We start from the raw sequence: 12,472 nt of genomic DNA, 5'->3' as shown, positions 1-12,472 counted from the left end.
CCATCTGCTCGCTCCATAAAGATCTAAGCCCCAAGTCTCTGGATCCCCTTGGATATAGAGCTTTGGCTGAGTGCATATTAATGCTAAGACCTACACAAGACACTGAAGAACTCATCTTTCCTCAAACTTGGGATGCTCTAAGAGAAATGCTTGTTTGTGTGCACTGACTGTAGCTGAATGCCATATTCAGTTTTTCTAAGTACTGGAGGCATCTCAGTAGAGCAATACATAAAAGCCTCCAGTGCCAATGAAAAAGGATTTGTCTATCTATCTACCTTGCTGTAAAACTGTAGCACAAGCAAGAGAGTCTACATTTTTAGCAGTTACTACAGCTAACTTGAAATTATATTTAAAGAGCAAAAAAGTGCGTTTTCCATTACCCACCCTAAAAGAAAAAAAAAAAAAAAGAGGCTATGAAGGGTGCATGTTTTGTTAACAAATCAAGTTTATAAGTGCAGAGTCCACAGAGGGCTAATGATGGGTTTTTGGCTAGCTACATATTTACATAGGACGCTGAACCAATCACTGCATCATCAGCTTCTTATTGCCAACTTTTGTGTATCTGCACAGTTAAAGCACTCACCTGCTCTTTTACTTTCACCTTTCCATTAAAATAATAGCTGCACACTGCAATCTTTGCAAGAACAACAGGCTATAAACTTCAGCCCTGATATATGTTATACATAAATTGCATATGTATGTATTTGTATTTGTATAAAAACACTTCAATCATTTTTTTCCTTGAAATGAACCTGTGAAATAGACATACATCTGTGCAAAGAGACAGCTAATAGGGAATATTCAATTTTACAAACAAAATTGGAAAATCTGCCACCCAAGAAGCTGGCAATGCACATATTTGCTTTCATTTGAACAAGCCTATTTTCCAGACCGGATAAATATCTACTTTCCATTTGCAATTTTAAATAGGGTATTTATATATATACACAAACACATAGATACCTGCAAACATATGTATATATATATGTGTGTGTGTGTGTGTGTACTCAGACACATATGCAAATAAATATATAAATATACAAATTTTATAAATATATGAAACATGTATAATATTATATAGTATTAGAAGTATATTATATTATATTATAATATTATATTATAATATTGTATTATATTATATATGTATATATACATATATAAAATTTTCTGCTTTTCTGTTCACCTTAATATGAATGTTCTCTGTTGTTGGGATAAGTGGGATGCAATTTGTTTTCCTTTACTAAATTTTTTGTCATGAACAAGAGAAAAATCAGCTAAAGAGTTTTTTGTCACATTGTTTTGGATCTATTTTCTTCTGAACCCAAATAAGGTGCAATGAAACCCTTTTTTTCCATTTCCCTCATGGCAACAGAATAATTTGTTTCTTTGAACTAAAGTGTATTTTATAATGCTCAATACAATGGCAGAATCTTGCTGAAGTTTCCCATGCAGATTGTGAAGAGCATCTGCAATAAACAATCAGTGTTCGCACTATAGTACCTCATTTGTACAGAGTAGTACCTCAGCAAATCTGTAAGTGATGCAAGCAGAGGAATCTTGATAACAATTTGATGCATTGGATACGTCTGCACTACAAATATGATGTAGTACAGAAATATGAGATATCAAAATGAATTCAATCCAGGCCTGGAAGTAATGCAGCCGAGGCACATGGTCATCTAGGAGGAATAATACCTGTATGGATGCATCTAAAAGGTATCTGAAATGCCTTTAAAACCTAACTTGGATTTCTCTGTACTACAATTCATCTGTCTTGTGCAGACACATTCCATGGGACTTCTCATGGCAGCATCCTATCACATAAAGATATCACAATTTAGCCAAGGAAGAAGGTAACAGATAAGACATAAACCATTCCTTTTTAATCCTCTTTTCCCCTGATAATTGCTTTTAAAAGAAACATCAAAAAAGTAAACCTTATAGTGATGATATTCAGCATTCTAGCATTCTATATTTAGCAAACTAGTGATTATATTTAGCATTCTGGCCACAAGTAGTTAAAGATGCTTCCTAAAGAGATTTTTTGAATTCTAGAAGTTTGAAAGCAGAACAAGCAAAAAGAAAAAAAAAAGTCATTGACATTTTGCCCATTTTCCAAGAGATAATGGAATTTCAAGCTTACATTCAAGGAACTGGGGTGTTTTTCGTCCTTGTGCTGCAGGTGCTGTTGTGCGTTTGCCAAAGACTTGTGCATCAAAGCTGGCATAATCAAATGGTACTTTCCCGAACTTCTCCTGTTCTTTCGCCAGGGTGGCTCTGGAGGAGGTGACTGGCTGTGAAGTTCTGTAACTGTACTGAGACACCTCAGGCTGCTTCGCTAAATTTGTCCTGCAGAGAGAAGGAAAAGAAAGAATGAGAAAGACAAGAATATCTTTGAATAACCTTTTTTTGAAAAATAAGATACAGTTGCATCTCAGTATCAGAAAGTGTGCTGTTATCACATGTAAAACTTACTGGTAGATGTATACAAGAAATAAATAACATGAATATGGTGGCTGACCTAGTAGTCAGCGTACTTTGACTTCATACAAGTTCAAAGCTGAGGACATAAAAAATCTAGTATTCTCTAGTAATGATGTGGGCTATTTACAAGAAAGATTCTGACTTACTTCTAGATTGCCACTGTAGCATGGTGCTTCCTTTATTTCTAAAAATTGTCTGGATTTTTGCTAGTCAAAGGACTTGTAGTTTTATGGATCACAATTGTTCTCACTTTAGTGTGAATGAGTATGGTATAAATATAATATAAGATGATCCAAAATAATTGCTTCTGTTATTTGGGAGGAATGAATGATTTATGGTGTGTTATTCCATTTAGTTACTGTTCAGTAACTACTTGTCTTTAGTAATTTCCTAAGGACTTTTCATATGTAGAGTTAAGGCACGTGCAGTTGGCAGACACATGGACATAATATTCTGTAATGGCTCTGAAGGAACCATTAGAGCTGATCATGTCAATAATCCACAAATTAAAGTGTCCCCAAATAGACCTGAATATAATAGGTTGTAATGGTCGTGGTGCCAATGATGTGCAAATTATGCATGTCTGTAGGGTCCATATAACTCTCAAACAAAATACAATTGCAATAAAAGATGTTTCCCCTTTTTGATGCCATTGTATAAAAAGTAAATTAAACTAATTAAACCAATAAACTTAAAATAAAGAAACTCAAAATATGAATTATTCAATGGTGGGGAAACAGAATGAGCAGAGTTCTCAACTCTTTCAGATAACATGCTACTTACTGGATCACTGGAAGATTCCTCTGAAAAGAATCACAAAATAAATGACTGGGCTGCTAAAAGTGCAATAAGGTCAAAGAGATCTTTAATCAAGTTTCAGTGGCCAAAATATTGTAACAAAGGAACAGTTCTTGAAAATTGTTTAAAACATTTCAGCAAGATAGGAGATTTGGTTTACAGGAGAAAGATATTTGAGAACCATTGATTAGGCTATTTGTGTTGAAGTAAGATTTAATAGAATAAATTTGATTGCTTTTCAAAAGATACATCTGTTGTCTTTAATGTCAGCCACATACACAAGAACCAGCAGAAAGCCACTCATTAATTTTGAGATACAGTCAAGTTATTTAGCTTTGCAGAGGTTCATCATTGGAAAATCGAGTTACCGCTATAGGTGAAATCTGAAATGGGGGAAAGACCTAAGGACTGATCAACAGAGTTTGTGTAGAAATACTTTGGAGAGACTAGTTTGTGAGGGCTCCTACCTGTGAGTCTGATCATGGCACTGCCCAGCTTTTGGCGACTCAAGCTGGTTCTTTTCCTGGGACATTGCCAACTTTTCAGCTGCAGCAATTGGACAACCAGAAAGGCTGTTTAAAAGCAAGGTGAAGAAAAGAAGCAAGAAGAAAAAAAACACATTAAAATGAAATCTTAAGTAAAGGAAATGTGTGCTGTGGAACTCAATAACTTTGAACTTCTCTGGTACCCTGTGCATCTATGGGAGCTGCTGCTATTATAGCCCAGATTCATCTGTTTTTCAATCCTTAATGCAAAACTGTGAAATCTGTATATTTGAGGTGATATATCTGGAAACTGAATCATGGAGGAGTTTTCCACAGCTCAGCTTTGATGTTTTGTGGCTGGCAAGTCACTAGTAAATTTTTTGACAAATGACATTTCCTTTATCAACTAAACCATGCATATAAGCCTCCTGCTGATTAAAAGGAAAGTGAATATGGGAAAAAAAACAGGGGCATGTGAGCAACTAATATTTTGGCTTGCTGGTTTCCAGCAGAAAGCAGTACTGACAAGAGCCGTGCCGACAGCAGTGGCTTGCTGGAGACAGAGCGCGCCGGCTCTCTGCCTCACCTGCAGCCCAGCTGTGATTCCCCAGCTGCCTGTCTGGAAGGCTTTTCTCAATTTTCCTTTCTCCCTGCAGGCAGCAAGTTAAACAGACAAGAGTGTTCCAAGCAGAAAGATAACATTCCTGAGGGTAATAAATGGAGTTAGTTTTTACACGGATTCTAAAATATTCCACTTAAAGTTTTCTGTTTTGCTAAAAGAGAATGTGCCTTGATGGGAAGTTCCTGCCAAGGACTACTATGCATGTGGTGCAAAAGGAAGAGGCTTTGGTTTCTGCTGGGTTTTCCAGTTGTACCAATAATAATAATGTATCTGTTCGTTCCTACCCCTTTTACATCATGATGTTTCACTGTGAAGACTGTGATGAAACTGTACTTTGAAATCTCATCTGTGAAAAATACTAGTGGAATTTGCCATCCTCAGTGCTGCAGCAATTTTTTACATAATGAAATTAAACACAATTATTTGGTTATAAATAATACAGGCTACCCTTGCAGTTCATAGGCATTCTGCAGTGTAGTACATAACATCTAATTCCAAGATGTGCCCATCAATTTACTCCTGAGTACGTGTTAGTTTTTAAGTGGACAGGAACTTTTCTGATCTACCTTCTGTGTGTGTTGCGATTGCTGTTGACATGTCCTCTTCCAGTGCATCCTGGAGTGGGGCACTTTAAAACATTTTCATGCATGGCAAGAACTAAACAGGAATAAGAAAAAAAACTGGTGACAATAACATGCATCAATTAAAAATACATATATTAAAAAATATGAATTGGGCTCAGATTCTCAATTCTGTCACATTTTGACCACAAAAGAAAAGGAGAAGCAAAGGACCTACAACACGGCAAGGCTGCTGCCTCCAGCATATACCAGTTTATCCCTATATTGCTGTAGTGTGGCTTCCCACATGCACATCATTTTTTCTAGGAACTTTAAAAGAACAAAAGTGGAAGTTAGCAAGGATGTTACATCATGAAGCCCTTTGCCCTCTGATTCATACACCACTAATACAGTCGACTAGAAAAGGGGGGTGATAGAGGAGCCCCAGGCCATACAGTCATGCTATGTATAGCTGCAGTCCCTCTCTGTCTCAGGGAGGGCAAGCTCTCAGGTACAGGAAGGCTTTTTATGCCTTGCACCTGAGTAAGATGACCTGATCTGAGTATGTCCCCTTTGAACCCTGATACCTTCTGATCACCTGAGCTATTCTGAAAGTACTTTAGACCAATTGGTCATGCTCCCAAGCAGTGGCTTACACTCTCAGCAGTGGTTATAACCTCTTGCATGTACATTTCTTAAGTCCTTTGATGTGGATCATCTTTACTAAGACTGAGATGTATGTCTGTGTTAAATAGAACACGTCTTTGTACATCTGCCCTCATGACTTCAGTACTGCATTACTCCTTTGGGTGCACAGTGCTTCAAAAAAGCTGACTGTTCAGTCAACTGGTTTGTTCTGTCAGGAACCAAATTATAATTTTATATTTTTTTGCCAGCAGCACAGAACACATTTGATTGGAAGCGTGATAATTAACAAGGACTTGTTAATTTTAACTTTTTAGAAAGTTAATGTTGCTAAGGCCTTCCAAATGCAGCAGCCTGCTTAACTCAGCAGATGTTTCCATAAATACAGTTTAGTACCAGATTTTAAAAAAGAGAGAGCTACAGTTAGGAACAGGACGTTGGTAAAGTGCGAGTATCCTTGTAATTCGTTGTTATGCATGCCACCACAAAAAACAACCTGACTAACTAGGTTGTTTAAACGAATAGTTTCACATTAGGTTTTGGCTTATTATGCAGCATTTCATTGCATCACATTGCAGGATTACACACACACACAAACCAATGTAATCAGATCAGCACAGTTAGAAATAAGCAGGGAAATTCAGGCTAGACTGGGCATAAAAGGGTTAGCACAATACAGTCATACAAGAGGGACGTGCTGTGGACCAACGCTGGGATGTACTGATGGAAGCAACCTTTTTGAGCTCAGTGGTAAGGGGGACACTGGAAACGTCTCTGAATAAGCATGCCCAGGCCTCTCAGTTATTGGCAATGAAAACCAGCAGCGGTTTGGTGTGTGATTACGGCAAATCAGGTCGCAGCTCTGAAACAAGCAGGTGATTTCTGTGCTGCATGCCTTAGCAAAGGCATGGGCAAGCAAGATCTTGAAGATACATAAGACTACAGCGTGCAGGTCTGCTGGCAGCATGGGGATAGTTTGGCTCTGATCTTATTCTTCCCAGGCCGCCTGAGGAGCCTACTGCTGTTGTAATGCTACTGCTAAGGAGTACTTGAGCTTCACAAGTGTGGGAAGTAGGACTGCAACTAAGAGCTGGAGGGCAAAGATGGTGTGATGGCTCCTCTCTCAGCCTCATTCTGCAATCTCACCCAGAAAAAGTGGGTTTATTCTCCAGCATAAGTACACGCTACCCACAACACCGGGCCAGATCCAGTTGTTATTCTGGACTGCAGGGTGATGATACTCACTTTCTAGTGGCACTCTAACTTTATGTGGACAGCCTGAGAGACTGCGGTGGTGAGGGTACAGCCCAGTCACGTGCCCTGTGCCATCACATCCTGGGATGGGACATTTGGTTTCTCTCTTTTCAGGCCTGGGTGAATCTGCAGAGAAATCAGATAAGGATTTTGTTTGGTTTTAGCCCCTGTCTGCACTCAGCTGAGTGATCCTAACAGCGTGATACTCTCTATTTCGTCCTTCAGATGTAATTCCCACACAAAGTTTTAAAAGAGATGTATGTGATTTAAGCATTACTTTAGATTTTCACAGTGTCCTTTAAACAATGGCTCCCCCCTCCCAATATGCCGTTTATGTGCTCAACTATATAGCCTTAGGATTGCAGTATCATTTATTCCATTCAGAGCCTCAAACAGGACAGAAGCCACAATCCAATAAGCCAGAAAACTGGCAGCATCAGCCAACAGCAAGATCTATAAAGGAATAAATAAAAAAGCAGAAACAATCTCTTACTCTGTTAATGTCAGACTCCAGGAAGCTGGGACAACCAAATAAAAGCTGAGGTGTGAAACAAACAAACAAAGAAACAAACAGCATTTCAACCAGAAGCCATTCCTTAAATATCGCAGATCTCTAGGCTGTAGGTTCTTTGTTAGGAAACTGAATACATGCCACTTTACATTTGAGAGGCAAGGCAAGCAGCTCCCTCTGGTACACATGGCAATGCCGCTTTGTGGAGCAGCCCACAATGACAGTGAAAACATGGAGCAGCCGATACCCTTTCAAAGGCGAGGTCTCAGCCCAGCCCCACAGCTACCACTCTGTAATGGCCGCAGTGCATTCCCAATTTTTGTTTCAAGCACCTAGAAATGTGCAAGAAGCACTGGTCAGAAAGCCTTTATTTGATTTCCAATGCAGGATCAAAAGTCTGGGCGAGAAAGGAATGAATTCTGGTCCAGAAATTCTCTTGTGAGAAATCTGGAGGAAGTGGCCGCATAAATTGCTGAGGATGGTTTTAGCTCCATCTGTGATTGGCTGCCAACAGCATTCGGCGCTGGGGGAGAAAACAGCTGCAGCCAGCACAGGGAGCAGCCTCCTTCGAGCTCGTTTTGTTGGACCGTGAGGTAGGACGTGCTTAGGGACAGGATCGCCAGAGACAGCTGAGGGTTAAACTTCCTGGCAAGGTTTTAGGTAAAAACAAAATAAAACAAACCCCCAAAGAAATAGGGAGGAAAGAAAATAGGCTGAGCATCAACAGGAGACCACATGCTTTTGAGAATCACTGCAAAGGGAAAGTGCTGCAATAGTGGACAGGAAATAAAGAGGCACCCTGAAATATGATTTAATTTTTCCCCGACTAATTGGAAAGGTTTATCATTAAAAAGATGGAAAAATATAAATTTAAACCGTGTTTTTCTAATGTAGCATCCAAGAAAGAAAATTAAGAGCTGATGGATTTGGTGGTGGATTTTTTAGAAATAAAAACCAGTTAATTATGTAAAGTGAAAAAATTATGTGCCTGATACTACATTGACTAAAATCATACGGTGTTTATATAACCTGAACAAAGCCTAGTTTGTTCCTCCGTGAGTATTACCTCTGAACTCACCTGCAAACTACAGCTAATAATAATATGAGGCAAATCAGGAAGGGCCAGATTCTGCTGTGCTTACCATCACTGCTCCTTCCTATGTGTGCTGTGAGAAAGTCACATTGACACCAGTGTGAACCTGGTGAACACGGCTGATCTCAGGATAAGAAAAGGTATCTGTAAAATTCCTGCATACACCATAGTCATCTGAGCAAATAAACGTTCATGTAGTGTAGCAAGGAGGTAGACTAATACCGTGCATGCACAGCTTAAGACGTGCTAATGAAAAGGCTGCTTGAGACAGAAAAATGAGATGCATGCATATTCTTCCCAAGTACTACAGGAAACATTTTATAGTTGCAACTCCTAAAAAAACTTGTCAGTTATCTTATACACTAAATGCTTTAGATAACTAGACTAGTATAATATTTGCAGTGTCCACAGGGACTACTCTAAAGTAACACTAGAAATACCAAAGTAAATAATTTATTAAAAGCAGAAATTGCAGCAATGCTGAGGTGACCTCGGTATATTTGGAAGCCCAAAAGAAAAAGTCAAAGAACAGATGAATGTATTGTTACTTACTACAGCAGGGAGTGTGCTTATAAAATGACATCTCTTGATGTTCTGTAATTGTCCTCAATTGAGGAGTTTCATACAAGACAGCCCAGTTTACAAACCAAACTCAAATCTTTTAAATCTCCACTTCTGGAAGCCTGACTAAATACCGAAAATGGAGCAATGTTCCTACAGCTTTGTAGGATGTCACAAACGATCAGAAACAATAAAGATTTTGGAACTTACTGGTAATTCTGCTGATGGTGAATGAGGCAGAAGAGCACGGCTTGTGCTTTCCTGGCTCAGAAGTGCTGGCTGTAGCAAAATGTAATGTTGATATGTGAAGTAGACAGAACTCAGAAAACACATGGCTTAGGAATTAGGTGGTACGTTTGGAAGAGGCCAATTTTTCACCCTAACCTTTCCTTAAGCACCGTTTTAGTGCCTTCTCTTTTGGCTGCTGAAATTTAGGAGGTATGTATTAGCACCCTATGGAGGAGGAGGCGGAGGAGGAGGAAAAGGAGGAGAAGGGGTGTCAGTGCCAGCTACACAGCCCTTTTAGTACCCATTACTGATCATTTCACATAGCGGTTTGGCAGGAAGCCAAGTACCTAGCGTTTAACCTGGTTAGATGTAAGGCACTAGTGTGAAGGTACATAATTAACAAAATCACCAGCTAAATTCCAGATTCTTTACTGTTGCTATAAAACCCAGCTTAGAATCCTCTATCAGTCACAGGATAAATGCTTAAGCCAGTAAGAACAGCCAAAAATACTTCCTTACGTTTGTTGCTAAATATCTGTCTCCCACCAATGTCAATAACTTTGGTTTGTCTCCTTTCCCCTGCTAGATGCTCCAGAAGAAACCTATCCAGTTCCTTGTAGGTGCTGTGAAACACGTGCCCTTGCTCTGCCTGCAGAGCGATTGCTTGTTCTAGCAAACTCAAGTTCCCTTTTGTTTTGTCCAGCTCAACTGACACTTCTGTGGTTTCAGACAGGCACTCATTGTCATCTTCTTCACTTTCAGGGAAGGGATTCTGAATTCTCTTCTCGAAAGGATCTGGGTGAGACTCCTGGGGTGCTCTTAGCTCTGTTTCCGAGTCACAAAGTGTTTCACAAGGGCCGAATTCTACCTTTTCCTTCTTAATTTCTGGGACTTCCAGGATGCTAGGTTGATTACACTCTACCATATACTTCTGAGTTACATGGGGCTTTACACTAGTTTCTTCTGAGAAATTCGAGGAGCTGTCCCACTCGTTGTCCATAATTTCAGAGTTACTTTCATTTTCCTCAGATGAACAGTATTTTGGGTCAGAAATAACAGTCTTTTCCTTTCCTTCAGCTGAGTTAATCATGTAACATTCATCAGTGTCATCACTTTCTGTTTTTAAGGATTGAATGCCGCTATCATTTAGATTTTCTGCCACTGTTTGACTGGGTGCATCTTTTGCTAATTTTCCCATGTTCATCAAAGATTTGGCCACGGCATCTTGATAGCTGGAGTAGTTATCTTTTCTTTGACTGGAATTTTCTTGCACACCCGAATGAGGGGTTTCCTCAGATGATTTTGGAGTATTTTCCTCTGCATGAGAAAAAAGCAAGAGAAAAATATGTAAGAATAACTGCTTTTTGTATCTTGTAGAAGTGATATGAAGATATTTGCTTACCAGTCACCATTTCTTTACTCAAAGATTAATGAATGACTCACTCTGAAATGATTGAATTCACACCAAGGCTGTGTTTGAAATGACAGCTTGTAGCATTAGGACAAGCCCTTCTAAGATTATACCTACTTTATATTGCTCCAGAGCTATATGAGAAATAAATATGTTGCCATTTTTCACTGATGGTGAAGACACATATTATCTTAGGACACACACACATTTACATACATTCATATAAATATAATGTGCCATAGATAGATAGATACTATATATATGCACACAATCTATACAATATATGCATATATATGTACATATACAAGCACACACACACATTTTAAAATTCCTCTGATCTATTTTCACTTTTCTTTCATCTAAGATTCCCAAATATTTTCTCAAAATAGACCCTGATTACTTTCCGAGTCACCCCAGATCCCATGAAAGACCTTGGTGGAAAAAATCTCAATACTTCACAAAGGGCAAGCTCCTGGTCACCATTGCAATTGCCACATTAAGTGATAGATCAGGTCATGCACAGGCAAACAGAAATGGTTGTTATGTACAGACTCACAAAGGACTTGTTAAAGACACCACTGAAGTGCATCCTGTCTTTATAAACATCTTTCTTCAGAAGAAAAGCAGCAGCCAGCAGGTAATAGAGGCTGCACGTAGGAGAGGTTGTCAGTGTGGAAGACAATATGCCTTTTGTATCTCATTTAATTTTTTATAAACATTTCCTCTGACAAGGACACTCAAAAATACATCTCCATCATCTTCCTTTCTGGTAATTATCTCTCTAAAATCAACACTGGTTTGCCAGGATCAAGTAAATATTGCCATAGTAACTAAAAGCATTTTTGGATGAAGGGAAGAATTTAGTCACAACACTAGCCCCTTCAATAATGCTGATTATAGGGTACATTCTTTTGTTGGGATCTATTCAACATAAACTGAAAAATTTAACATTTTACTTCCTAGAAAGGAGGATGAATAAACAAGCACAGACTATTTCATAAGATGTGTCTGTCCTCTCCTGAATCAGAAGAACTCCAGGTTTAAATAATAAATTAAGTATAGTCTAAAATGCAAATGAAGTTTCTCTCAATAACACAGCGAGCTATTAAGAGAAAGTGTAAAGGGTTATGATAATTTTAAAGTATTATGAACTACAGAAAACAAATAAAAAGCATTTTCAGTGAATATGTCCAATTCATTGAACTATTCTCTCAATCCACTTAACTACCCACATGTGTACAATAATGATTTATAGACATTATACCTAATTATGCATATTTGGGCTGTGTTAGAGTGCCTAACAAAAGCTCTAGAAAGCAACAATTACCTCTGTTGCTTAGCTACATAGTTTAAAATATTCCTATTAAGTGCAGATTATTGTGGAGGGGAAAAGGGGGACAAAAATGCACATGTGCACCACAATGCATTTCACTTTACTGCTGCCAAACTGTTAGCATTTTGGGTCATTTCCAGTTTACATAATTGTTTGGTTCAACTGTTTGTTATATGTTAAAAGAAAATATTGATTTATTCTTATTCTTCTTCAGAAAATTGGACTCATGCAGGGAAAGGTGGCCTTGTGCACTGTGTGCATAAAGTTGTGTTTAAAAAAAATGTCTGTAAACCTTAGTGTAACTTTTTAGCAGCTGGTCTAGCACCACACATATTGCAGTGTTCTGAATAAAGAAGTCTCCTGTCTTTTCACGTCTCAGCAAGTAAGAATGATGATTTGGCTCTATAACCAACTTCAGTCAAATGGGTTTTTATTATTTGCTCTTCGCCATTTGGAAAATACCAGAATCCCATCAGTGGGTCATTTC

General features: G+C 38.5%; 1 protein-coding gene across 5 annotated transcripts in view; it reads right to left on the bottom strand.

The window, feature by feature from the left end:
• Positions 1–12,472, bottom strand: part of ST18 (ST18 C2H2C-type zinc finger transcription factor) — a 170,863-nt gene that overhangs the window by 34,521 nt on the left and 123,870 nt on the right. For 3 of the 5 annotated variants that reach the window (XM_050891821.1, XM_050891822.1, XM_050891824.1), the window contains 5 exons: positions 9,761–10,558; positions 6,840–6,974; positions 4,956–5,046; positions 3,750–3,854; positions 2,144–2,349 (listed from right to left, as the gene is read on the bottom strand). In XM_050891821.1, the coding sequence (XP_050747778.1) occupies positions 2,144–2,349; positions 3,750–3,854; positions 4,956–5,046; positions 6,840–6,974; positions 9,761–10,558 (1,335 nt within the window). The remainder of the gene's footprint in view (positions 1–2,143; positions 2,350–3,749; positions 3,855–4,955; positions 5,047–6,839; positions 6,975–9,760; positions 10,559–12,472) is intronic. The other 2 variants (XM_050891823.1, XM_050891825.1) reach the window with 2 other exon arrangements.

This window comes from Gymnogyps californianus, chromosome 2, assembly GCF_018139145.2.
Source record: "Gymnogyps californianus isolate 813 chromosome 2, ASM1813914v2, whole genome shotgun sequence".
In the NCBI taxonomy this organism is placed as follows: Eukaryota; Metazoa; Chordata; class Aves; order Accipitriformes; family Cathartidae; genus Gymnogyps; species Gymnogyps californianus.
This window is presented reverse-complemented; position numbering and strand designations above follow the sequence as displayed.